General features: G+C 42.1%; 3 protein-coding genes across 4 annotated transcripts in view; 1 reads left to right on the top strand and 2 right to left on the bottom strand.

Moving 5' to 3' along the window:
* Nucleotides 1-10,266, bottom strand: part of ZBTB11 (zinc finger and BTB domain containing 11) — a 34,541-nt gene extending 24,275 nt beyond the window's left edge. The window contains exon 1 of the mRNA XM_027582176.2: nucleotides 7,096-10,266. Within this exon, the coding sequence (XP_027437977.1) occupies nucleotides 7,096-7,405 (310 nt within the window). The 5' untranslated portion in view covers nucleotides 7,406-10,266. The remainder of the gene's footprint in view (nucleotides 1-7,095) is intronic.
* Nucleotides 10,267-10,412: 146 nt separating this feature from the next.
* Nucleotides 10,413-14,971, bottom strand: RPL24 (ribosomal protein L24). The gene is made up of 6 exons (XM_027582183.2): nucleotides 14,863-14,971; nucleotides 14,663-14,738; nucleotides 14,022-14,132; nucleotides 11,742-11,878; nucleotides 11,270-11,333; nucleotides 10,413-10,537 (listed from the first exon to the last, which is right to left on the bottom strand). Exons 1-6 carry the CDS (start codon nucleotides 14,865-14,867, stop codon nucleotides 10,457-10,459), a joined length of 474 nt encoding a protein of 157 aa, XP_027437984.1. The 5' UTR covers nucleotides 14,868-14,971; the 3' UTR covers nucleotides 10,413-10,456.
* A 12,170-nt stretch (nucleotides 14,972-27,141) lies between these two features.
* CEP97 (centrosomal protein 97) overlaps nucleotides 27,142-27,938 on the top strand; it is a 28,162-nt gene continuing 27,365 nt past the window's right edge. For both annotated transcript variants that reach the window (XM_027582177.2, XM_027582178.1), the window contains exon 1: nucleotides 27,142-27,184. In XM_027582177.2, coding sequence (XP_027437978.1) covers nucleotides 27,142-27,184 — 43 coding nt within the window. The remainder of the gene's footprint in view (nucleotides 27,185-27,938) is intronic.

The raw sequence follows: 27,938 nt of genomic DNA, 5'->3' as shown, positions 1-27,938 counted from the left end.
ACTTCTAGCTCAGCATGTTGGGGTAGGGGTAAGGAGCAGGGAGAAACACTACACACAACCCCCCCAACACACACATCCACCCACCCACCATCATCCTAGTAAGGTAAGACCAATTAATTTCCATCCTACAAATGAGGAAAAAGAAGCCCTGAGAGGTCCAAAGTTGCATCTACTAAACTGCATAACTGGGCCTCCAAAAGTCAAATGATTTTCAGTATATTATGCTAACTTACACAGCAACACATTTGTCCATCAGTACGACAGAAAATTCTCCCCCCACAATCCCCAAGTAAAATGTAAATGAAAGGCTCATTAATAAGCTAAAATGACAGAGATATATAGTGAATTCCTGAAAAGAATTTCAAGATGTCAAATTATACCATGGTTCCAGGCGCCTGGGTGGCTCAGTTGGTTAAGCGACTGCCTTCGGCTCAGGTCATGATCCTGGAGTCCCGGGATCGAGTCCCGCATCAGGCTCCCTGCTCAGCAGGGAATCTGCTTCTCCCTCTGACCCTCTTCCCTCTCGTGCTATGTCTCATTCTCTCTCTCTCAAATAAATAAATCATTAAAAAATAAATAAATAAAATCTTAAAAAAAAATTATACCATGGTTCCTTGCACTTTCAACCTTCAGATAATATTCAAGCAATATTTCTCAAATTGTATTATGTCCCGGGGTGCCTGGGTGGCTCAGTCGGTTAAGTGGCTGCCTTTGGCTGGGGTCATGATCTCAGGGTCCTGGGATAGAGCCTCACATCAGGCTCCCCGCTGGGCAGGGAGTGTGCTTCTCCCTCTCACTCCCCCTGCTTTTGACAGCTCAATCCCTCTGTCAAATAAATAAATAAAATCTTTAAAAAAATTGCATTATGTCCCATACTTACTAAAAAAGTATACACTGGACTAATAAATTCAGAAAATTACACTCTCATTTTACATGCACATGATAGATATTATCATATTCAAACCTCTGAGAGTTCTATAGTGAAGAAACCTGTTTAACAAGAATTTGCCAAATTTATTCATTCATAGACCCCTTTTCCTCCACCCAAAACGTAACTTAAGAAATAATGGGCTAGGGTTAAATAAAACTTCCATAAAAAATGAATTTGCATGGGCATATTTAGAGGACAATATATATTCTAATGTCTGAAAATGCTAAAATCAATAAAAAGTCTATACCAATATGAGTTATGTAGTGAGCAGATTAAAAAAAAATGATGAGGGCGCCTGGGTGGCTCAGTCGGTTAAGCGACTGCCTTCGGCTCAGGTCATGATCCTGGGGTCCTGGGATCAAGTCCTGCATCGGGCTCCCTGCTCAGCAGGGAGTCTGCGGTCTCCCTCTGACCCTCTTCCCTCTTGTGCTCTCTCTCTCTCATTCTCTCCCTCTCAAATAAATAAAAATAAAATAAAAAATAAAAAAAAATGATGAAAAGGCTGGAGGGATAGATCTTTTACACACAATTAAGAGTAAATGGAGAGGCGCCTGGCTGGCTCAGTCGGTAGAGCATGTGACTCTTGATCTCAGGGTTGTGGGTTCAAGCCCCATGTTCGGCGTAGAGTTTACTTAAAATAAAAAGAAAAAAACATGTTCATTCTCCTTGTTTAAAAAAAAAAGTAAATGGATTGGGGTGATGAAAAATTTCTGAAGATGAACACACAACAATGTGAATGTACTCAATGTCACTGAACTGAATACTTAAAATGGTAAATTTTATATTACGTATATTTTACCACAATAAAAAAATGTAAATGAGTACAAACTTCAATTATAAATAAGTCATGGGGATGAAAACTACAGCATAGGGGATATAGTCAATAATATGGTAATAACTTCCTATGGTGATATAAGGCACTTAAACTTACCGTAGTGAGCGTTTCCTAACATATATAATTGTTGAATCCCTATGTTGTACACCTGAAACTAATATGGTATTGTATGTCTACTATATTTCAATAAAAAGAGTAAATGTGTATATGAATAGAAGACACATAAGAGAATATATATATTTTTTAAGATTTTATTTATTTGAGAGAGAGAGAGAAAGAGAGACCGCATGCACCCATGTGCAGGCCATAGGGCTGAGGGGGAGGAAGAAGGACAAGCAGACTCAGCACTGAGCAAGGAGCCTGATGCAGGGCTCAATCCCAAGACCCTGAGATTGTGACTTGAGCCAAAATCAAGAGTTGGACATTCAACCAAATGAACCACACAAGCACCTTGAGAATATATATTTTTAAGTAAAAAACATACTTAGAGAATGTGGAAATTTCCATGTTCACAATAAACAAAGAAGGTGGCATTTTTTCCTAATTCATTCTGTATTTCCAAACATTTTATGATTCTACACAGTTCAGTATATTCTACATACAGCAAAAAAATCTGATTACACTATAAACTAAAGTTGAGTTCAAATGGTATTGGAGAAACTACATAGGAACCATTTTGAAAAGTCTGAAAATAATAAAAACTGCAGGAAAAAATTATTAATGTATGATAGGCAATCAACTGTCTCAAAAGGGGACTCGATGTTTCAAGTCCTTTCATCTGAGTGTTAATCCTTTGATGGGATCATCTTAAATCTAGCTTTACAGATTCAGAAACCTGACCTCTTTAGTTCATCCAGAATTGATTAAGCTGAAAGACTGACTCAGGTTAACCACTAAAAAGGCATGAATGTATAAACATAGTTAATTTACTACATTACTGCAAGGGTTGAAACTACTTATGCAGCAAAATCTGAATCCACTAACTAGCTTTGTGACCATGGCCAAGTTGCCAAACCTCTCTATGCCTATGTGCCATCAGCTGTAAAATGAGTAACAATATGGTGCTGTTGTGATTGCTAATACTTACAAAGCTCTTTGAACAGTTACTACATAAGTATTTGTTAAATACAGTAACACTGATCAATCTCTCTGGTACTTAAAAAAAAACAAAAAAACAAAACAAAAACAAAAAACCCACATAAAACACCAAGTTACCATTAAAAGATTCTTCACTGAGCACAGAATCAAAACAAAGAAAGCTGAAAGACCTTGGCAGGTAGTCCTCTAATAAAACAACTTGAGAACAGTTTCTTACTCTAGAGCAGGGTTTCTCAACCTTACCAGTGTTGACATTTTGGGCCAAGATGATTCTTGCTGGAGTGGAATGCAAAGGGTTGTCCTGTCCATTCTTATTGTAGGATGTTTAGGAGCATTCCTGACCTCTACCCAACTAAATGTCAATAGCAACACTTCAACCAGCACCACCATCACCAGTTATGACAACCAAAATTGTCCCCAGACACAGTCAGACGTCCCCTGGAAGGCAAAATATGTCCCTGGGTTGAGAACCAATGCTTTAAAGATCTATTTGCCAAACTGAACAATTTGCTCCTCTCAGCTGTTCAAGAACCTCCTTCCCTGTCAGTTTTGGAGATACAATGACCACCCCCAGTCCAGGGGCTTCCATTTTTAGCTCCATGCATTTTAGTTCTTCCTTGATCTGTTTTGTTTTCTTCAAAAAGTTACAATGTTTAGTTGTAGCTGTATTTAGGAAGACCCAGTTCTTGGGTTTTCTAGAGATTACATCCTCCTCTTCTAGACCAAGTAACAGTGGCACAATTTATCCCATGGTCTAAACAAAAATAAATCAGTCCTTAGGGTAGGAACTTCTGCAGGCAGCTAATTTAACCTATTACTTTTTTTTTTTTTTGGTAGTTTTAATCTGTTTCCCCTAATTTCATCTTCATATTTTGGAAGCATTTCACTGTAGATCCCCATGCATCAGCATCTGACTGAGGCAGGGGAGGGAATAATTTATTTTGAAACTCCAGCACTTAATTCAATACAGGATAAAATAAGAGGGTGTGTGGGGGGGAGTGAGAATATTTATTAACATTTTATATTCTGAAATATGCTATATGTAAATGTTAGGCACTGAGCCAGTTTTTCAACTGTGCTCAAAGGAGGGAAATTGCTACAAATTTGCCTGAGCACTACAATATAACTTATGATGGCAGCATTCTGAAAAAGCAGAATGAATAATGAATCTCAGTAAACTGTCCTTGATACAACTTTTGTGGAATGCCTCTGGAATAGTTTTTTTTTTTTTTTTTTGGCACCTACATCGATCAATCTTATTAGCTTTCAGATAAACAGTCTACAATGGCTTTGGAGTATGTGTATCTTTAGTAGAAACAAAAAAACAATCCAAATGATAATATATTAAATATCAAGATGAATAGCTACTTTAAAAAAGCTTTTTAAAATAAATAGCTAATAATGGGGGGCAAACTTCTCTGATTATGAATTCTTACTACTTTTTTTAAGTAAACTTTACGCCCAACATGTAGTTTGAACTCACAACCCTGAGATCAAGAGTCACATGCTCTGAACAAACAATGAATCATGGAACACTACATCAAAAACTAATGATGCAATGTATGGTGATTAACATAACAATAAAAAATTTTTAAAAAGTGAAGGAATGGATAAAGTATAAAAAAAAAGAGAAAACAAACTTTTAGCCAAAAAAAAAAAAAAGTCACATGCTCTATAGACTGAGCCAGCTAGGTGCCCCAAATTCTTAAAGGAGGAAATACTAAAATAATAAAAGTAATAAGATCATCAAATAACAAAAACTCATTACATGTTAACAAAATAGCATTTTATGAAAAAAATCACTATTTTCCAAAACAAAACAAAATTAGTAAGAAAAGGGGTACTACTTTACATTTTTGAAAATCTTTTTAATGTGTGGCTCAACAGAAGACAGATCATCATATATGCCTCTGCATTCAATCTGTTGCCATATATCATATGTCACGTAGTCTCTGGAAAACTCCACTGTATACTTGGGAGACAATGAGTAAAAAAGGCAAATAATGCCTTGGAATTATCATGAAAATAATTTTGACTTTATGGATCCTCTGAAAGGATCTCAGGGCCTCTCTTGCCAGGGGTTTAGTACCATAAGTATGGTACTTCAAGAATACCTATTCTAGTTGCTTAAGGACTTTTAAATTTTACAAATGTATACAAATAAATGTATCTCTTTCATTTTTCAATTAAACATAAACATGGTCTCAGTTTTTTTGTCTAAGACACTGCACACAAAAAGCAAACAAAACCCCCCCTCCAAACTGTATTCACGATCATTCACAGACAATAAATTTAGGGAAGGAATTTTTTTTTTTTAAGATTTTATTTATTTCGGAAAGAGAGAGCACGCGAGAGAAAACAAGCAGGGGGAGCTGCAGAGGAAGAGACTGAGCACGGACTCTGGAAGCGGGACTCGATCCCAGGACCCTGATATCAAGACCTGACGGAAAGGCAGACGCTGAACCCACTGAGCCACCCAGGGGCCCTGGGAAGGAAATTTCTTAACATAAACCCTTACAGCACCATATAACAGTGGTTAAGAGTGAAATTACAAAGGTCCGCTGTGTGACCTCTGACATATTTAACCTCCTGGTGCTTTTAGTTTTGTCCTCTGTAAAATAGAGATATAAATGTTTCCACCTTACAAGGTTTTATCAAAATTAAATGAGTGAAAAACAAATTATGAGCTCAGAACTAAACCTGCATGTAAAACTCTGATCAATGTTACTTTTAGCTGTAATTGTCATTTTTAACATGTCATAAAGTTTTTTTTTAATTTTGAAGTAATTTTTACACCCAACATGGGGCTCGAACTTACCACCCAGAGATCAAGAATCGCATGCTCCTCGGACTGAACTAGTCAGGCACCCCAGCAAGTCGTAAAGTATCAAACCTGAACCATTTGCTCAAGAAAACCCGGTCTGACCAAACCAGTCCTAACAAAATGCAGCAATTACTCCGTGTTTACTCCTCACACTTTTGTCCCTTTAGAGGAATTTCATTCAAATATCGGTTTAAAATAGAAAATAAATGACGGGAAAGCATGTAAGAAGACAACAGAGCTGGACCGTTTTTGAAAACACGAAAGAACTCTCAGGAACAAAAGGAAGGACTACCCATTAGTTTGTCCATTAATAGGCTTGATAATGAAGTTCATAAACTGAAAAGAACTTCAGAATGTATTCAGTAGTCCAAATTCTTTACTCACAGGTGAGTAACCGAGACTCCTAACTTCTCCAGAGCCGTAAGGAGAGTGAGTGGCAGAATCCTTCCGAACAAAACCTCTTTTATCTGGGCCTGCAAAACTTTCGCTAATTCTAACCGAACAGGTTCAATGTAAATCAACTTTGTGGACACTGAGAGCGGTAAAGGTGCCAAAGACCCTTGCTCTCCTTCCCTAATCTGGTTCCCAAGGAGTCAAAAAACTACAGCAGTTATTTCCTGACTATTAGAACCACAGTAACCGTATCTCTTCTGGGTATACATAGTGCCTCACAGTTTCCAAAGAGCTTTTCACAGTATCAGAGGAAAGAACATGAAAACATTCAGAATGCAGGGTTATCTGCTATTCTTTGCATTGAATTCTTGCTCCATAATCGAAGTTGAAGATGGCTGTTTCCATAGACTCACTTCAAATCACCTCTTGCCTTATTGCTTACTTATGCCGCCGTAGCACAGTTTGACGACGACGGGCAAGCAGATCCAGAGAAACTCAAAACCGCGGGCCAAAACCCGAGCGGAAACGGCCGGAGGAAGCAGCCCAGGCTTGGGGCGAACCGTCCCTCCTCCAGACCGTCAGCACAACAGGATTTTAGGAGGCACGACACGTAGCTCCGCACAACCACCGCCCCCCGCCGCCCAGGGGCGTCCCCGGAGGGCAGGAGCCACCGCCTCCAGCTCAGCCGACGGAGGCGGGCCCGCAGTAGCCCGCACGTCCCGGCCCCTCCCGGCGGCTGGCCCGGCCCCCGGGGAAGCCCCCTTCGCCCCACCCCGGGCCAGGACCCGCCCCCAGCTTCCCCGGCCTCCTTCCTGTGGGAAGTGCGGCTCCTTTCGCGTCCCCCACCCTCTCGGCTCCGCCTGGCAGCCGCTCCGCCGCCGAGCGCAGGTTGCGCCGGCAAGGGGCGTCTGGGACCCCCAAACTCGCTCGTGCACAAACAGGCCCGCCTCCGCCAGCGGGCCTTGCCTGGGCAACAAGCCGCCGTCCGCCCCCTCGCCACGGGCGAGGTCTTACCTCGCCACCAGTAAGTCTTGGACAAGTCGTGCCAGGTCTGATGCCGGGTGTGGTGAGTGCCGCCCGGGCCCAGGTGCGCCGCCTCGATGAGCCCCCGGCGCCGCTCCGGCTGCAGCACCACCTCCAGTTCCGCGAAGGTCTTGCGGTGCCGCTGCCGCCGCTGGTAGTACAAAGTCCCACCGCGCACCACATAGCAGGCGGCCGCCTTGCGGATTTTACGCTTGACATTGCCCTCGGTGCCCGGCGCATACGGCTCACGCTCGTTTGTCAGGTATCGAAGAATGGCCCGGTAGCTTTCCTCGCTTGACATCGCTGACGGCGGCTCCCTGAGGGCGCCTGTCAGTGGTGGGGGAGGAAGACAACGCACTGGCTCCGGGCGGATGCAACAACGGCGGAGGGACTGTAGGGAGGAACCAGTGTATCAGAGGTGAGTGCTCTTCGACGGCGCCCGCAGCGCGAAGGGAGAACGGACGAATTGGTAACCAGGGGGAACTGCACTTCTCCAGCGCGCGGGATCCACTGGCGACTGACAAAATGGCTGCTGCACCACCGGAAGTGACGTGATCAAGGGTAGTGGGTGAGGGGACTGAGTCCTGATTGGAGCGCACCGGCTTTCTGGCTTGATGAAGCTGACCGAGTGACGTCAGGACTGCGGGCGGACATATTGGAAGCGGGTAGGCCCTTCCTGGGAGACCGAAGTCGCTTCGAGAAGACATCTTAAGTCCTGGCAGTTTCCCTTTTTATTTTTCCCCTTTCCCAAGCTCTGAGCACGTGTAGGACTTGGTGGGCTGTTACCTTGTCCGAGGTACGCCAAAATGTAGAAGAGTCTGTTCCCCCCCCCCGCCTACCTTCTGAGAGTCCCCCGACAACTAAAAGCATCAGATTTTGAGGCTCTCAGTAAAATGTAAATCTAAGGACACAAGACCAGAGACAGCCCCATTCACATGTAAATGTAATTTCCAGTTAAACGTTTAAAATCCAAGTCCCTCAATGATAGGACTTACTGCAATTTCTAAACTTAAAACTGTTGGCTCCAAATCATGCATGGAATAGTAGGGATTTTTCTGGAATGATCGTCGTACATAGGGGCAGTTTTCTATATATGAAGGTAACGATGTTGGCAACGAGTGGGGAGGAGTATTTAGCACTCTTACAGCCTAATTTGCACATATTTTTACATAAACTGGGGGGGAATTCTCCATTTTACACCCAATATTTATTGGATGCACAAAAGGCTGAGGCGACTTGAACTGCATTTTCCAGTGTGTACTGTGTGTTGTTTCACATTTTTAGCGGGTAGCGCAGAGTGGTGACCTCTGTCACCCTAACGTGGGTTTTATCTACAGCGCAGACAAGACCACAGGCCTGTGACATCCTACTTGACAACGGGTCAGGCACTGACAGTGCTTTCCTGGCGCCTGAGAACTCCGGGCCAACCCCTCCTCCCCATCTTGGAGTCTGCAAGTCGCTAGGTGAGGCTCTTTGACCTTGTGGAGACAGGTTAAGGCAGACAACAGGTGAATGCACTGGGCTCAAAAAATAGGATGGCACCCAGTCTCTGTGGTACTTGTGGGTGGGGGTTGCAGAAATTAACAGATGGCCTAGATACTTGAGGCAGCATCCTTGAATGACTCTGGCTGTAGGTACGTGACCTCCCAGACGCAGAGGAAGACAGAACCACTAGACCTGGGATTTACTTAGGGTCACTCAATCCACAGACTGAGACAGCTTGGGAAGGGAGGAGGAATTAGAAGGTGGAGATGCGCTGCGCCCCTCCCCTCCTTGGGGTGGGGCACCCAAAACAGCTATCCAAATCAGCTCAAGAACTGTGTGCTGGGTCAGCACCATCGCTCTTCAGCTGTGAAATTGACTCCCTTTAAATTTAAAAAATAGATTTAAATAAAAATTTAACAAGTCGTGGAAGTGGAGAAGAAAAACTTAAAAATAAATCCTACACCCAATTCAGGTTATGCCAAAAAAGCCCTGTGAAAGCGCTGAGAAGCCCACCATACTTGGATTCGCCTCTGTGCCTTTGGGCCAATACGAAGAAAAAGGTTTTACAGGTGGTCTAATTGGTCTAAAAGCTAAAGTTGCCATCCTCCCAGAACAGGTATTTAGGGTTTTTTTTTAGCTCTTGCTGGACAGCAGGCTACCCAGTAATCAAAGGTAATCAGAATTGGCAGTTTCATTTTATTAAGATGTGTAAATCAGAAAAGCACTTAAGTAAGATTGTGTCCAAAATTTAGAAATCTATAGCTCTGAATTCAAGTTGGGTATTTTGATTGGTTAAGTTTTCCTCGTTCATAGCTAACTAATGTTTTTTTTTCCCCCTGTAATTTCATAAAACACTACAATAAAAATGACTTTTTTCCCCAAGCAAAATCTTAGTTTCTAAGCAAGAACCAATGTACCTTGAATATTAATTGATTTTACACATTTTTAGTTTAAGTCCCCCCAAAAGGACTCTTCTATTTATTCCCAACACCTAGTACAATGCCTGAATTTAACATCACCTAGACATAACAATAATTAGTTCCATCACCTTGGATAGAATGTAGGTGTGTGTGTGGAGAGGGTGGGATGTATGATTTTTACCTTCACCTAAGTATTCTATGTGTAAAAGCATGTTTCTTAAACGAGGATGTGGCTTGTTCCCTGTTGTTTTCCAGTTTGGCAGTGTGGTACACAAGATGATCTACTTTCAATGAAGTGCAAGCCTAGTCTTTTTTTTTTAATTTTCCATGTATTTGAGAGAGCACAAGCATAGCAAGCGGGCACATGGGGGGAGGGGCAGAAGCAGGCTCCCCGCTGAGCAGGGAGCCCAGTGCAGGGCTCAGTCCCTTGACCTGAGCCAAAGCCAGACGCTTAACTGAGCCACGCAGGCACCCCAGTGCAAGCCTATTCTTAGCATAAATTATTACTCTTCCTTATCACATTTTACACACAAGTATTTCTTGAACATCAGGCTACTGTTTTTTTTGTAATTTTAACTATGGTTCTAATTTTCAGCTCAACAAACTATCTTGGAAATTTGTAAGCAAATATTCTACTCATGTGTTAAGTTGTACTCTTCATTTAAGCTTATTTTCTGTAAGCAAGGAGATTAATAGTACAGTTGAAGTTTTAAGCACTTTTAACTCAGCTATCAACTAATGGTAAGAGGTGAAGTACCAGTGAACAAAAGGCAAGCCCAATACAAAATGTGTCTACCATGAAAGAGGGTAACTCAACAAGAAAATAATTCATTAAAAAGATTTAGTTTAGCTATTACATGTAGGCCCAATGTTGTGTTTTGAGAATAAAAAACACCACCACAATCTAGTTAGAGTCAGATATTTATTTAAAAATCTGATCCACCAACTTAGCGTTTTCCACCAACTCGGGGTGCAGAAACCTTCACAGGCTTCACAATCTTTTGCTTAGGTGCTGCCTTCGTGGGAGCCTGTAAAAAGATAACATGTTATGTGGCATTATTACATGCAACTTTTTAAATCACCTCCTTCTCATGTTCAGATTCTGTGTATTCTAGGTTTTCCATTATTTAACTACATTCCTAGTATTATTCTTAAAAGTTACCCTCTCCCTGAGAAGTTAAAAGTCTACTTCTATATATGTAAATGAAAGACAAAGATATCGTCATAGAATGGAGGGGTTAAAGTGAGGAGACACAACTAAATGCAGTGTGGGATCCTGAATTGTATCCTTAGAACAGAAAAAGGACATTATTAGTCACCTGAGATCAATGGCTTTGAAATTTTACTATGGTTATCTAAACTGGTAACATTGAGAAAAGCTGGGCAAACTCTGTCCTATTACTGAAAACTTTTCAAAATAAACTTTAAAAACAAAAGCCTCCTTTATTTTTTCTCCTTTCCCAATTTTTGTCTGGCAGAGGGACCTCTGAAATCACACACCCAGAAACCAGTTATGAACATCATTTTCATTGGAGCCTTGCACTAAATTCCTTAAAAACTTGAAACTTCCACTAATCAAATTAACAATTTGGATTAAAAATAAATTTTCCTTTTATTAGTCTATTTTTAAGTACTCTCTACACCCAACTTGAGCTTGAGCTCACAATCCCAAGATCCAGAGTCACATGCTCTAATGAGTGAGCCAGCCAGGACCCCTCCTGTTATTTTAAATAAGAAATCCAGGACAATCTCACAATTACCTTAGCGGCAGCCATTGCTGTCTTTTTAGATGCTTGCTTAGCCTTTTTTGCTTCCTTGGCAGCCCTGTGGAGTTAAAAATAATTTAGGCAAAGTGTTTTACTCCTTAAGAGCACAGTTTAGTAACAAGGAGGTAAGAGTGTTTTGGGAAATTATCATATTCCTTCCCCATTGCAATTATTTGTATAAATCCAAAGGGTTTGTCAATAAATGTCATTAACCACCAAGTCAGCTTAACATAGATTAGAAATTGTGCAGTAGCTTTAACTGCATACAGAATTTCAACAAATCATTAAGTATATAGTATATTATAAACTTCTGTATTAAACTTCAATATTTATGATTGGCAATTTCTTTACAGACGCCAAGTCTCAAAACACAAAATAACATCAAATTAGATTCCTATACCTATAAATGCAAACATAACATAATCCATCCGAACAGCTGAAATGCTCATATCGAAGGCTTCCTCACCTGATGGCCTGTTCTCGTTGTGCCTTCCTAACTTCAGGTTTCTGATTCCTCTTGGCCATTATATCAGCAAGGGATGCACCAGTGATGGCCCTCTGGAATTTAACTGCACGGCGGGTTCTTTTCTTTTGAATTTCTTCCTACAAAACGATGGGAGTGTACTTATAAACCTTGCTTCATGAACATGGGGGGAAACAAAATCTTAAGATTTTATTTGTCTTGGTGCACTTAGGCTGCTACAACAAAATACCAGACCGAGCACCTGATAAACAGCATTTTTTAAATAAGGGCACTATTCCCATTCCTGAGGGCAGAGCCTCCCAAAGGTCACACCTCTTAATATCACCACTTTGGGGGTTAGATTTCACCATCTCAATTTTAGGGGTATACATTCAGATCATAGCAATATTCAACAAAGATAATTCATGCAATCATTTGAAAAGATTTAAAGAATATATAAAATACTGCAATAGGCAGATAAATTTTCCAATTATAGATCGGTTAAATTCTCTCACAAATCCTGGCCATTTTTTACTACTTTAAAAAGACAAAAGCCAAACTCTTTGAAGATGGTACTTCAAATGTGATTAAAAAAATTTTATTTGCGAGAAAGGGGAGGGGGGGCACGTGTGTGGCAGAGGAGGAGGGAGGGAGAATCCGAAGCAGAGTCTTCTGGAAAAAAAATTATCAAACCTCAACTCACCTATTTTACTTTTACCTAAAGTACTGTCAATGGAGGAAATAGTCAATTGGAAAATGATTTATCACACGAAAGCTACTAAGTAGTAGGAAATGTCCAGGATTCAAGACAGTACAATTCAAACTTTTGCTAATAAGATACGTAACATTAGCCATCTTAAAGCATTTATGTCTGTAACTCAGTGGCATTAAGTACATTCACAATGTCGTGTGCAACTACCACCTCTATCCATCTTGGTAACTTTTTCATCATTCCAAACTCCACATCCATTAAATAATAACCCCCCACCATTCCTCCCTTCCCCTGCCCAGCCTCTGATAACCTCTACTTTGTCTTTATGAATTTGCCACTATAGGTACCCCATAAAGATGGAATCATGTAATATTTGTACTTCTGTGTCTGGCTTATTTCACTTAGCATAATGTCTTCAAGTTTATCCATATTGGCTAGTTACCAGCTTTTTAAGGCTGAGTAATATTCCATCGTATGTATGTAACATTTTGTCATCTATTCACCTACTTATGGGCCATTTCCATCTTTTGGCTATTGTAACAGTGCTATGAACGTTAGCATAGAAATTATCTGTGTTAAGTTACTGTTTACAGTTTTCTTGGGTATATTCCTAGAAGAGGAGGTGCTGGATATAGTTGCATTTAACTTTTTGAGAAACTGTGAAACCATCTCCATAGTGCTTGTAGCATCTCACATTAAGCAATGCACAAAGGTTCTAATTTCTCCACATTCTTCTAACACTGGTAATCCCCCGACCCCGTTTTTGGATAAGGACTATCCTAATGGGTGTGTCAAATCTCCTTTTAAGTCAGAAATAAATGTTCCCTTCCTCTGAACTCCCACAATACCTAGTGATGTCTTTCACCCAGTAGGTGGTTCACTAAAATATTCCAAGCCTCCTGAATACGAATCCTACTGCCATGGCACTAAAACCTTTCCTCAAAAACCTCCATCAAGCTAAAGAGCACTTCAAAAAACATTTAGTCTTGGGCGCCTGGGTGGCTCAGTCGTTAAGCGTCTGCCTTCGGCTCAGGTCATGATCCCAGGGTCCTGGGATCGAGTCCCACATCGGGCTCCCTGCTCAGCGGGAAGCCTGCTTCTCCCTCTCCCACTCCCCCTGCTTGTGTTCCCTCTCTCGCTGTGTCTGTCAAATAAATAAATATTTAAAAAAAAAACCAAAAAACAAAAAACATTTAGTCTTAAGAACAAACTAGTATGCTGTAAGATTCCAGATATCCCTTAGGACTAATCCTATAAACATATTCAAAACCAAGTTACCATGCTATTAATTTCTACCCACTGGAACCCCTTAATTACTTCCACAGTGCCTTATAACTCAAGTGAGCATAGTATAATTTATCGGACTCTGGCAAGGGGATGCTTTCAAAGTTCAACCCGACGTTCCTGTGAGCCCAAGGTGTATAAGGAGACTTATCAGTCATTTTCACTTCACTGATTGATGCTTTACAGCTTAAGAGCACTTACACAGACTGTCTCATTTACAATTTTACAGCGCAGCAACTGATGCTTAAACTTAAGAGCCCCACAAGATCAAACTGCATTTTACCTACCGACTGTCCCTTTTTGTGCTTTCTTCTGTAGAGGACAGTCCAGTTTATCTGCCGAGGATTCCTCTTGGAAAGGAATGCGGATTCGCATTTTGCGTTAAGAAACTGGAAAACCTGTAGAAACGAGTTCAAAGTAGTCACCTACTCGAACGCAGGAAGCTGAGCGAGCTGGATCTCTTAATACTCTAGTTCTCTCCCCTCATTTGGCCCACAGAGACCAACAGGCTTGTGTCACGAAAGTGGCACCACCAAGGCCTCTGAGGTTTGTCCTTACAGCGAAAGCAGGAAAACCTCAGCTCACATCGCAGGGAAGGGCGGGGTATCAAATTCCAGGAGGCATCTAGCTCCGGTCCCTACCGGGATTGAGAGAATCTAGTGCCCATAAAATGGCCAGATACTTCGGTGGTCCATTTCCCGGGACATCTGAGTTACCCAAACTCATTTCCGACCTGACTCACACTAGATCAAACCTCAAGAGCGGTTCACTTAGAGGCTTCTGATCCTAACAATCATTGCACACACGGTCCCCGAAACAAGCCTTGCAGGGACCAAGAACGATGCGGTAAATGAACACGCTTAGACCGAATCAGACCGGTCTCTCCTCTTAAGAGCACAAGCTGCGTTTGGGCGACGCGGCCTTTCACCTTCCCGTCGGTCCTGGCGTAGCGCCTGCCATGTCCGGGGTAAATCTTGTACCCACTGAAACTGCACAGCTCGACCCTGTAACAAAAAGCGAAAGCCCATTAGGGAGAGTGTCTACGGCACGGAGAAGCCAAGCCCAGGACGCGGGAGAGGTGCTGTGCCCAAAGATGGAAGCGGATTGAGGACTAAGGCTCTTGCTCACTTCATAGCTGCGGCAGCCGAGAAGAAGGAAAGATGGTGAAAAGAAAGAGAGGATCATGGGAAGAAGCCTTATAAGGCAATAGGGCAATCTCCTCCCCCAATTCCCTTCTCTAACCCCGGCGCTCGGTGATGACGTCTATCACGGCCGCCTCCTTCCTCTGGAGGAGGAGCCAGTTCTGGGAGCCAGAGAAAAGTTGACCGTAGGTTAGGCAGGCAAGTGGTTGTTTTCTGAGTCCTTCTTGCTCCCGCGGTCAAGTGTTCTATAGCCATCGTCCTGCTGCACAGAATGATGTGAACTCTATGTAGTTTAGTGACCTACAGACAATACCCACAGGTAAAACTTAAAGTCACACTTTGCCTTCCGTGTTGGCCCATTTCCTCAACCAGCAAAATTAAATTTTAATCGTTTCACCTTGGAAAATAGTAATGACATCTGAACTGTCTCCCACGCCTTGCTAATCGAATTGTACATGACGGCGACTTACATTAATTATGACTAACATTCATTGAGTTCTCTTTGTGCCAGGAATTACGCTAAATCATTTACATACATTATTCAGTTTACAAAATCCCTATTAAGTAATCGCTGAAGCACTGCAAAATGACAACTGCCTGTCTGCGAAGAGCTAGGTTTCAACTTCCAGCTTATTGCAGCGGGGGGTGGGTGGTTGCACAGAGAAGGGCAAAGCTTTGATCTGTATGTTTGGGAAAGGGAGCTCTGGCCAAGCCCAGTGGGAGGGCCAATGCTTCAATCGCTTGAGCCCTTATGTAACGCTAGAAACTAGCATATGTTGGGAAGTGGCAAGAGACAATCCTTGAATTGTGTGTTGGCGTATTTGACTAGGAAACAAAATGTAATGATTGATTAATGCGGCCTATATAAACTGCTCACTTAGGGCGCCAGGGTGGCTCAGTCGTTTAAAGCTCTGCTTTCGGCTCCGGTCCTGATCCTGGAATCACAGAATCGAGTCCTGCATCGGGTTCCCTGCTGGGTGGGGAGCCTGCTTCTCCCTCTGCCTCTGCCTGCGGCTCCCTACTTGTGTTCGCTGTCAAATAAGTTTAAAAAAAATCTTTAAAAAGGATCTTTTAGTAGGTAGTTGAAAAGATTTGTAAAGTCCGATAACGTGGCTGATGCTAAGAAAGCTGTACAGTTATTTTGGAACCAGTCTCAAGAATGAGATAATGGGCGCCTGGCTGGCTCAGTCAGTGGAGCATGCGACTCTTGATCTTGGGGTTGTGAGTTTGAACTCCACCTTGGGTGAAAAATAAAATAAATAAAAGAATTAATAGAGATCAGCATGGAATTGAAAAGCAAAGAGGAGGAATTGGACAGTCTGACCAACTCTGACCAGCTTTTCAGAATACCTGGTATACTTGGAAGACATTGTCTAAATAGACTATAGGCAAATGGATGCCTTGGGCTTCCATGGCTTGATGAACTTAGTCAACTCCGACACTCATACAGTTCTCTTGGTTTTAAATCACTGCTGATTAATGTTTGATCATTAAAGAAAAAAAAAAAAGAAAGAGAAAGAGGAGAAAACCACCTGGCTTCTACAGGCTCCAAGGCACAGCTGGATATGAGTAGAGGATGGAGCCAAGATTTATAAGCAGGAATTTGGTCCACAGGACCCCAGAATTTATAGTACCTTCCCAAGCATTTTAGGAAGATTTTATTTTATTGGTCTTCAAAATTAAGTTTGGCCTGAGTAGCTCTGTGGAGGAAAAGCAGAAAACTAGGTCTTAGAGATTTTCGCTCCTTTACTCTTTCTTAGAGGGCATTCCTGAGCTGGCCTCTCAGGGTTCTTTGTAACACATTGTGTGTATCACACCTTAAATTGTGCTCAAATACTCTTAGAATAAGAAGAAGGTATACAGAAGACCCTAAAAGTATTTTATATAGTGTCATCAGACACAGCTTCCAACACCATCCATAAATTTTTGGTGACTTTATCTTTACATTCTCTTTTATTTTTTTATTTGGAGCCTAACACAGGGCTTGAACTTACAACCTTGAGCTCAAGACCTGAGCTGAGACCAAGAGTTGGACACTTAAGCAGTTGAGCCACCCAGGCACCCCATTACATTCTCTTTTATAGGAAAAAGGCTCCGCTGTCTTTCCTTCTCATTTATTTTCTTATGGAGAAATACTGAACCAAAGCTGGCCTTCTTCTCAGCCTCCTATAGCTCCTGAGAACAGAGCATTCTTCTGTTCATTCCTCCTTCATCTTTTACATATACTTACTTGCTGTATTAGTTTTCTGTGGTCGCTGTAACAAATTACTACACACTTGGTAGCTTAAAAGTTGAGAAATACATTCTTTCGGTTCTGCAGGCCAGAAGTCTAAAGTGAATAACATTGGGCTGAAATCAACATATCCTTGCTCCAGACTCTGGAAGCTCAGTGGCAGAACATGTTCCTTTCTCTTCTGTTTCCACTCAGATAAACCCTCTTGAATTCCTATCCCACAGAAACTATGAGATCACAAATGTTTGTTGTTTTAAACTACTATGTTTAGGAATACTTTGTTGACGTAGCAATGGATAGTTAATAGAGGAGGTAAGGAAATTGTGAAGATGAGAACTTAGTGAATAATGATATCATCTGTCAAAAGGACGGATAAGAGAAAGGAGCATGTTTGTGGGGGAAAGGGTCAATTTTGCAAAGTCAGGGCTCAAGATGCCTATAGTACATTAAGGTGGTGGTGTGTTTTAGGAAGTTAAACAAGTTCAAAGGAGTGTTTGGAATAGGATATATTTTAAGAGTAATGGACATATAGGTGATAGAATATGTGTGATGATATCACCTAGTGTTACAGGCTGGCTTCTTTGGAAGCATTTCCTGAGACTGCGTTTAGGATGCAAAATGTTTATTAGGGATCAAGTCCTGTGAAAGGAGAGGGGAGAAAGCAATATGAGGCAGAAGTTAAATAAATTACTGGCCCAACTAAACCTCAGTCATCCCCAGCAGGAGCTCTGGAACAATTATTGCCTGTCAGAGTATTCCATGTTTGGCCAAATAATCAACCCATTTATACCCCCACCTTATCACCAGATGTGTGTTGCCCCAGAGAGATCATGACCCAAGTAAGGTGGTTATCAGTAGCTGAGCCAGATCCTACTGATAGGTGGGGATGCCAGTGACAATGGTCAATGTCCACTGTTTGGCAGCAAGCTCTTGCTTGAAGAGGGATCTGGATATTGCATCTCTGTGTCTACTACCCCCAGAAAGAGTGACTAGAGTGAATCAGCAAAAAAGAATCCAGAAATACCAGTATTTAAGGGACAGGGGAATGGAGGGAAAATCATGTGAAGAAGGCTGAACAGATGAGGTCAAAGGAAATAAAGTCCATGATAGTCACTTCAGAGAAGCCTATGGAAGAGTTTTGACAGTGCTAAAAGCCACATAAATTTCCAGTAAGACAATGACAGGACTGTAAAGATGAATGCCTTTAGAATGACTCAGCCCCCTTTTTAGTGTTTCTCCCCATAGCATTCTCTTCTCAGGTGTGGGAGGGATGTGCCTTTTTAGAATCTACCACCATAGTTCCTGGAAGGCTGGTTAATCCGAAGACTTTCAGGCATTGACTTCAGGGAAGGCTTTGAAAGGAATGCCCAGTAACTAGATTAGAAAATGACTAGGTTTAAAAACTATATGGCATTAAAAGCTATGAAGCTTTCCTTAAAATTATGAAGCATTAATGGGATACCTAGCTGGTTCAGTTGGTAAAATATGTGACTCTTGATCTTGGGGTCATGAGTTCGAGCCCCACATTGGGTGTAGAGATTACTTAAAAAATAAAATTATGAAGAATTATTAAAATTAATAATTATGAAGTATACTTTAAAATCTGAATCTAATCAAGTCTTAATATATCTAACTACCAATTATATGATATATGGGGGACAGGAACATGTGAAACAACTCCACAGGGATGCAATTGGCATCTGCAGGATGACTTCTTCAACAATATGTGAATTGAAAGGAAAAGAGAGATTAAAGCCTATGGATAGGACTACCTGCACAAATAATTTTCAGGACCCAGTGTAAAATGAAAGTGGGACCCCCTTTTTCAAATAACAGGATAAAGGTATAAGATATTAAGCTATTTCCTTTCTTCGGTAATCTATCTCTTGACGTTTTATGGTGTTTTTTCATTTGCTATTTAATGTCATACTCCCTTAGGCAAGGACATTCGCTAGGGATGTGCAGCCGCTCACCGGTGCCCAGGGACCTGCCTTGTGACTTGATGTATGTACTGGAACACACGAGGCCCAGCCATCTCTTGGGTTGCCCCTACTGTGAGGTTCTGGACCAACATGTTATGCCCCCCCACCCCACCCGGGGGGTGGTGGTGAGGGAGGCGCTGTCAAGCTGGCCATCTCCTTATACTGTATTCCTGGCCTAACCCACAGCAAATGGGCAACCCCCTGGGATGTGTTATATACCTGGGTCCTGGATGGGGGTGGGCATCAAGCTGCTTTCAGAATGCATGGCAGCAAACTGAACCAGCCACTCTCCAAACCCATCCCTAGAAAGTGAGGAAGAAGTGGGAAGTGGACCACCTGTGAGCTGAGGCTCCAAGCCCCAGGCACATGCCCTATTATTCCCACTGTACTTCACTCACAGAACACAAATTCAAAAGATACAATTATCACTATCCGAAACAGCAAATGCAGGGTATTAAACCCCAAGTGTGGGATGCTCTTGAGTGTTAGGCCCTGTGCGGCTGTATTGGTTGCACAACTTGAATTTTTTTTTTTTTTTTAAGATTTTATTTGTTTATTTGACAGAGAGAGACAGCGAGAGAGGGAACACAAGCAGGGGGAGTGGGAGAGGGAGAAGCAGGCCTCCCGCTGAGCAGGGAGCCCAATGCAGGGCTTTATCCCAGGACCCCAGGATCGCAACTTGAGCCAAAGGCAGACGCTTAACGCCTGAGCCACCCAGGCACCCCACAACTTGAATTTTTCTTTAAGGATTTTATTTATTTATTCATAAGAGACGAGAGAGAGAGGGAGAAGCAGGCTCACAGGGAGCCCGATGCAGGACTCGATCCCAGGACTCTGGGATCACAACCTGAGCTGAAGGCAGACACTTAACCGACTGAGCCACCTAGGTGCCCAGATTAAAAGAAATTTAAGAACTTCTTCAACCAGTTGCAATGTATGGGTCTTATTTGAGGCCTGATTTGAACAAACACGCTAGACAGACCATGGGGGTAATTTGAATACTGACTGGATTTTTTTTTTTTAAGATTTTATTTATTTGACAGAGAGAGAGACACAGCAAGAAAGGTAACACAAGCAGGGGGAGTGGGAGAGAGAGAAGCAGGGGTGCCTGGGTGGCTCAATCACTTAAGCATCTGTCTTCAGCTTGGATCATGATCCAGGGTCCTGGGATCAAGCCCCACATTGGGCTCTCTGCTCAGCAGGGAGTCTGCTTCTCCTCCCTGCAGCTCTGCCTGTTTGTGCTCTCTCTCTCTCTGTCAAATAAATAAATAAAATCTTTAAAAAAAACTTTAAAAATACAGGGGTGTCTAGATGGCTCAGTTGGTTAAGCATCTGACTCTTGGCTTCTGCTCAGGTCATGATCTCAAGGTCATGGGATCAAGCCCCTAGTTGGGTTCCAAGTTCAGTAGGAAGTCTGCTTGAGTCTCTCCCTTTTCCTCTGCTCCTCCCCCCACTCCTGTGCACTCTCTCAAATAAATAAATCTTTTAAAAAAAACCTTAAATACTTTATACAAGAACAGCAGCTGTATTCATAATACAGGAAAACATAGGAGACAGTGCAGAGCCCCATCAGTACGTGAACACATAAGCAAACTAAAGTATATATTTACACAATGGACTACTATACAGAAATAAAATGGAATGACCTTTTGATTTACACATCAACATACGAGTACCAAAAATACTATGCTAAGTGGAAGTAGCCTTACCAAAAAAAAAATGCCTTACTGTATGATTTTATATATATCAAGTTCTACATCATACATAACTTTTTTTTTTTAAGATTTTATTCATTTATTAGACAGAGAGAGACACAGCGAGAGAGGGAATACAAGCAGGGAGAGCAACAGAGGGAGAAGCAGTCTTCCCGCGGAGCAGGGAGCCCGACGTGGGCCTCGATCCCAGGACCCTGGGATCATGACCTGAGCTGAGGGCAGGCGCTTAACGACTGAGCCACCCAGGCGCCCTGCAAAACTAACTTTTGATGGGAAAAAATCAGAACAGTAGTTGCTTCTGGGTGGGAAGGGAAGGATTGAGTGGGAAGGTATACAAGGGAACTTTCTGTGTAATGTTCTATATCTGTATAGGTTTTGGGTTAACTACACAGTTTGTCAAAACTCAGGGAATGTTCCGGGCTGCCTAAGTGGCTCATTAAGTCTCTGGTCCTGTTCTCAGTGTTGTGGGATCAAACCCTCCTGCCCCTCTCCCCCCACCACCACCCTGCATCAGCTCCCCATTCAGCATCGAATCAGCTTTGTCCCTCTCCCTCTGCTCTTCTCCCCCACTCAAATAAATAAATAAAGTCTTAAAAAAAAAAAACAAACCCACAACCCCTCGGGGAATGTTCATTAAGATTTGCATATTTCATTGTATGTAGATTTTACTTTAAAAGAAAGGAAAATAAATTTGTATTGAGTACTAGTTAATGAAACACTGGCTTAAGTAAATAGGGGGAAGTGTACTGAGACTTCAAAAAGCGAGCTGGATGAAGGGATACATAAATGGAAGTGTGATAAAACAAGCATAATAATAAAATGTTGATAAGAGAATCAACATAGTAAGTTTATGAGTTTATGAGTGCTTACTGTAGAATTCTTTCAAATTTTCTATATATTGGAAATTTTTCCATAATAAGATGTTGGAAAATAATTAAAGGGAGCCATCTTCTGGAAGAAACTGGTATTACCAATTGGCTCAAAAATGTAAGAGGAACACGTCGTGTTTGTATCTTTCAGTATGTATGTAGTAACTGCTTATTATTTTTCATATATTCTGTTGGTTCTCACTCATGTACTCAAGCTATTTTCTTTGGTTTGAAATCTTTCCTCCCTTCCACTGGCTAACTTCCTACTCAGATTTTACTTCATCTAAAACAGAGGTCTGGGGCACCTGGGTGGCTCAGTCATTAAGCCTCTGCCTTTGGCTCAGGTCAGGAACCCAGGGTCCTGGGATGGAGCCCCTCATCGGGCTCCCTGCTGGGCGGGAAGCCTGCTTCTCCCTTTTCCACTCCCCCTGCTTGTGTTCCCACTCTTGCTGTGTCTCTGTCAAATAAATAAAATCCTAAAAAAAAATACTGGATAGAATAATTAAAAAAAAACAGGCCTGCAAATAGTAAATATTTTAGGCTTTGTGGACTAACAGGCAAGATTGAGGACATTATGTAGATATTTATATAATGAGAAACAAATTTTCACAATATTTTCGTTGATGAAATTTTAAATATAATCACAGGATTGAGTATGAGTTTTTGTAAAACAAGTCTACTAAAGAGAAAAATGAAATTCTTTTTGGGAGAGGTGGAGGGTAGACAAAACGAATTTTAAAGGCTTTCTGTCAGTGTTCCATAGTAGTGGTGGTGGGGGGGTCTTTTCATTTAGAAAAATTTCAATCTTGACCCTGAGCTTAAGAAAAATCCTATAGGGGCACCTGGGTGGCTCAGTCCTTTGAGCATCCCACCCTTGGTTTCAGCTCAGCTCATGATCTCAGGTTTGTGACACTGAGCCCCTCAGTGGGTTCTGTGCTTAGCAGGGTGTCTGCTTGAGATTCTCCCCCTCTCTGTCTGCACCTCCCCCAGCTTGTGCTCCCGTGCTCTCTCTCAAATAAATAAATAAATAAATAAATCTTTAAAAAAACCACAACGAAACATCAAATGCTGTGTGGTAGCACAAATCAGATATTCAGCTGCTAATTCTGACAAGAATTCATGGACTGACAGTCCATGAGAACAAATGAAGTTTATTGTTAACACTACAGGTTCAATAACACCTGGTAGATTCAAATGTTTTCTACAAAGTACATATTGATTGATAATACAATGATGCTACAACCATAGTATTTAACAGCTTACATTTTCACAAGTGTTGTAAATCTGTTAAGCTGAGCCTTTTTCTACTTACGTAAGTTGTAACACATCATAGCTGATTTCACTTCAGGTGTAATCAGTGTTTTCTCAACTTCTTTAAAAATATTCTCACCTGTTTCATGCAGGCTATTCATAGAGGCTATTCTTCAGTCATTTCAAACATTGACTTTCTGAATAAACAGGCACAAATAAGCTGTATCAATAACACCTGTCCATTTATTAAGAGCCATGGAAAATATTAAAAATAATTTTCCTCCAGGACGCCTGGGTGGCTCAGTCGGTTAAGCGTCTGCCTTCGGCTCAGGTCATGATCCCAGGGTCCTGGGATTGAGTCCCGCATCGGGCTCCTTGCTCAGCAGGGAGCCTTCTTCTCCCTCTGCTGCTCTTCCTGCTTGTGCTCTCTCTTGCTATGTCAAATAAATAAATAAAATCTTAAAAAATTAAAAAAATAATTTTCCTTCACTAAATAATTTGACTATCAGTGCTGCTCACAGAGGTTTAACACTTAAAGCAGCTGTTCTTACCTAAAGGCTAATGGTCTTAAACGAGTTCATTTTTTCTGGATATATATATATTTTTTAAAGATTTTATTTATTTATTTGAGAGACAGAGAGAATGAGAGAGAAGGCACATGAGATGGGGGGAGGGTCAGAGGGAGAAGCATACTCCCCGCTGAGCAGGGAGCCCGATGCAGGACTCGATCCAGGGACTCCAGGATCATGATCCGAGCCGAAGGCAGTCGCTCAACCAACTGAGCCACCCAGCCGCCCTCTGGATATATTTCTTAAGTGACTGCCGTCAAACATTTAAAGTAAATGACTTTCCTTGCTTGGCTAATAAATGAGCCACTTGAAAACTCACTTTGGTAGCAGGATTTCTTTCTTTTTTCTTTCTTTCTTTGAAGAAATTTTACTATGAGATATCTATTAAATTTTTCTAACTTTTCTGATTGATTGCTGTGATTTAGGAATATTGTGATAGCTGGTTAGTCTGGTAAGGTAGACATATATTGTATTCTTTAAGCACAGATAATGGTTATTGCATAATAAACATAATGCTTTGCAGCGAATTTGATAAAATAATCCACATCTAACTGTATCTTGAAGATGGAATATTTTAAGTCTAGTTTTTTCTTTTTTTGTTTTGCTGATAGGTATATGTTGGTAATAAATAATAAAATGTCACAGTACGGTGATATGCATGGCACTTGAAATGGTGTCAAGTAAAAATGTGTTTTGGTGATTTGTAGTATGTAGCAGCAGTCTGAAGTGGTAAGAATGACACATATAGTCTCAATTATGAATACTCTATTGTTCTGTAAATGCAGCCATAGACAATAGGTAAATAAGTATGGCTGTATTCCAAAAATATTTTATTTATGGACACTGAAATTTGAATTGCATATAATTTTATGTCTCATAAAATGTTACTATTGTTTTTTTTCCAGCCATATAAAATGTAAAAGCTGTAATTAGTTGTAGACTATACAAAAGCAGGAGGTAGGGACGCCTGGGTGGCTCAGACAGTTAAGCGTCTGCCTTCGGCTCAGGTCATGATCCCAGAGTCCTGGGATCGAGTCCCACATCGGGCTCCTGGCTCAGCAAGGAGCCTGCTTCTCCCTCTCCCTCTGCCTCTCTCCCTGCTCATGCTCTCTGTATCTCTGTGTCTCAGATGAATAAATAAAATCTTAAAAAAAAAGAAAAAGCAGGAGGTAGAGTAGATTCAGCTTATAGGGCATAGTTTGCCAACCCCTTGTAGAGAATATCTACATAAAGTAGCCTTTTGAGTTTATTATTTTATTTGAAGGGATGAAAAGGAATTTGTGATTTTCTTCATAACATTTTCTTTTCTCTAGCTTTCTTTCTTTCTTTTTTTTAAATTTTGAGTAGGCTCCATGCCCAACTGGGGCTTGAACTCACAACTCTGACATTGAGTCACATGCTCTACTGACTGAGCCAACCAGGCACCCATTGGGAATTTGTATTTCAGTTTAAATAAGGGGCCTCGGGGCACCTGGGTGGCTCAGTTGGTTAAGTGACTGCCTTCAGCTCAGGTCATGGTTCCAGGGTCCTGGGATCGAGCCCCGCATCGGGCTCCCTGCTTGGCGGGAAGCGTGCTTCTCCCTCTCCCACTCCCCCTGCTTGTGTTCCCTCTCTCACTGCCTCTCTCTCTCTCTCTCTCTGTTAAATAAATGGATAAAATCTTTAAAGTAAATAAATAAATAAATAAGGGGCCTCTTTGTTAGATGAGAAAGATTCCTAGTCTTAATTACCTCTTCAGAACTAGGAAATTTGTCTTCAGAATAAAACAGTGGGAAATAGAGTGAAAAAAAAGAGTTAAGTTGTGCGAGTTAGAGGAAGACAAATGCCATATGATTTCACTCATATGTGGAATTGAAGAAACAAAACAGATGAACATAGGGGAAGAGAAAAAAGAGAGGCAAATCATAAGAGACTCTTAACTATAGAGAACAAACTGAGGCTTGATGGAGGGGAGGTTAGCAGGGGAATGAGTTAAATAGGTGATGGGTATTAAGGTGGGCACTTGTGATGAACACTGGCTGTTTTATGTTAGTGATGAATCACTAAATTCTACACCTGAAACTTAGTTTTTTTTTTAAAGATTTATTTATTTACTAGAGCAAGAGCAGGAGGGAGGAGCAGAGGGAAAGAGAATCTCCAGCCGACTCCCCACTGAGCATGGAGCCCAATGCAGGGCTGGATCCCAGGATCCCACAATCCCAAGATCATGACCTGAACCAAAATCAAGAGTTCCTCAAATGACTGAGCCGCCTGGGCGCCCCTACAACTGAAACTCATTTTACCATATATGTTAACTAATTGGAATTTAAATAAATACTTGAAATTTAAAAAAAAAGGGCGCCTGGGTGGCTCAGATGGTTTCTGCCTTCGGCTCAGGTCATGATCCCAGGGTCCTGGGATCGAGTCCTGCATTGGGCTCCCTGCTCCTTGGGAGCCTGCTTCTCCCTCTGCCTCTCTCTCTCCATCTTTCATGAATAAATAAATAAAATCTTAAAAAAAAAAGAGTTAAGGGGGGTTGTAGTCACAGAGATCAGAGGAGAACCCATAAAGGAGGAAAAGTTCACAGGATCAAGGGCCCGGAAATCTAAAAGTGTGAGTTAATGGACTTTCCCAAACCACAAATTGTCAGAGATTTTGTATATTGCTGTTTCAGAAACAGGGGAGTTCAGAATAAAGATTGCAAGAGGGAATGGAGGCATGTGTAATAGAGATTGGAAGTTCCCTTTGTACATTCTGTCCTGCTATTAGGTTAGTCTCTCACTTCCTGTGAGAGCAGCTTCATTACCAACTGACCCCACTTGCAGCCTATGCTAGTGTCTTTTCATCTACTTCTGAACTGTCTAGAGTCTACCCATCTTTTAAGCCCTAGCTCAGTTTCACTTCCTCCTTCAAGTCTTCTTTGAAGATTATTGTTTCCATTTCTTTCTCCATTTGCTGAGCTCTTGTGTTAATAGTTACAATCATACTAGTTAGCAGGTAATAGTTATAGCAAAAGTGTGAGCCTACTCCCCTCGAGTTAGGCAGTGTAATTTTTGAGTTTGGAGACTATAGTGTAAAATTCTTTTGTATATTCCTTGCAAAAATTCTAGGTTCATACTTATTAGATATACCCTCAGGTCTAAAGTTCTGTTAAATATACAAGAACCACTTAGAAATACTGTATAAAACCTTCTATCCGAGAATGCTTTAAATTTTCAAGTTGAAATGTATCCATTTTGACTATCTCAACAAGACTGCCCAAGTCATTCCTATAGCAGAGCAGAAAACTTGCACCTTCCTCAGAATTGTCAAAAGGGGTGGCCACGTTAGAGACTTGTAGCAGTGAGCGCTCAGATTCGATCTGTATTAAATAGCGACCTTATAAATGGTAAAAGTGTCAAATTTCACAGACACCTAGGAAAGGGAGCGAGAAGATCATCTAACAATAGTTTGCTTATCTGTCAGATCAGGGAGTTCACCAGGGTTCCTAAACACACTGCGGCTCAGATTCTAACCCGAATTTTACGTCATTAAACGCAGGCAGCCAATTGGGCCGTCTGGTTGCCGTGCATCCTGGGAGCTGTAGTTTCCGGCTCCCTCCTCCTGATTCCAAACTCCACCGGGCAGCTGGAGGACGGTTGCTTGGTATTATTAGCAAGCGGGAAGTATGGCGGTGGCGCGCGTCGACCCGGCTTTGCCTCCTGGAGAAGGTAAGGCAACCCCCCACCCCTTGAATCCCAAAGTTTACTCCATGGAACTAAATTAATAGTTCCCTGGTGGAGAAAAGAAGTCTGGGTTTAGGGGTGCAGTTCTGTACCAGTTCTTTTGATGCGGGCTGTGGGCGTCGCGGAGTCGCGCTGCCCTCTGGGAGTTGTAGTTCCCGGGTGCTGTCTGGCTCTGCGGCTTTGCGGAGAGGGCCGAGCTGGGGACTACAACTCCAGGGTCTTTCGGGCGGCCGGGCGCTTTGGCTCCCGCGCTTCTGAGGCTGCCTCGGTGGTGGGTTTCGGACTGCGGTGACCTTTCTTGGATTTTTTACTTTGAATTCTGGATGCCCAAGTGAAAAGTGCCGGATCTCCATCTTTCGCTTTACGCGTCTCCCTTATCTTCTCGGTTCCTGTCACGTTCAGGAAACCCTCTCTCAAACATACCTCCTAGACCGACGTTAAACCCTTTTTTGGAAGTGTTCGGTGGCCGTGGTAAAATTCAGGGTGACCGAGAGTCCACAGATATCCACTCCTTGTTCTGCAGACCAGGTTTTGGGATCGGGTTTGGTCGCTACCCAGCGGAGCGCGGGGTGTGGGTGTGGGTGCTTCTGTGGCCAGGAGTCGCCGGGCGTGAGCCGAGCTCCTTTGTTTTGGTTACAGCTCCGAGGCTCCGCAGCAGCCTTCTGGGTCGGGGGCCGGTTTGAGCGTTTAGGCCTCTCTCCACAGCTTAGACCAGGGGGTAATTATCTGGGGGCCCTGA

The sequence above is a fragment of the Zalophus californianus genome, chromosome 1 (genome assembly GCF_009762305.2).
Source record: "Zalophus californianus isolate mZalCal1 chromosome 1, mZalCal1.pri.v2, whole genome shotgun sequence".
Taxonomy (NCBI): Eukaryota; Metazoa; Chordata; class Mammalia; order Carnivora; family Otariidae; genus Zalophus; species Zalophus californianus.
The sequence above is the reverse complement of the archived record's forward strand: the minus strand, read 5'-3'. Positions and strand labels throughout refer to the sequence as shown.

Bases quoted from the DNA above. Each gene is read 5' to 3' on its own strand.
- RPL24 (XM_027582183.2), bottom strand. The intron at 14,133-14,662 runs GTGAAAGGCCGC...TCGTTTCTACAG, and splicing joins ACGCCAGGACCGACGGGAAG to GTTTTCCAGTTTCTTAACGC. The intron at 10,538-11,269 runs GTAATTGTGAGA...ATCTTTTTACAG, and splicing joins CAGCAATGGCTGCCGCTAAG to GCTCCCACGAAGGCAGCACC.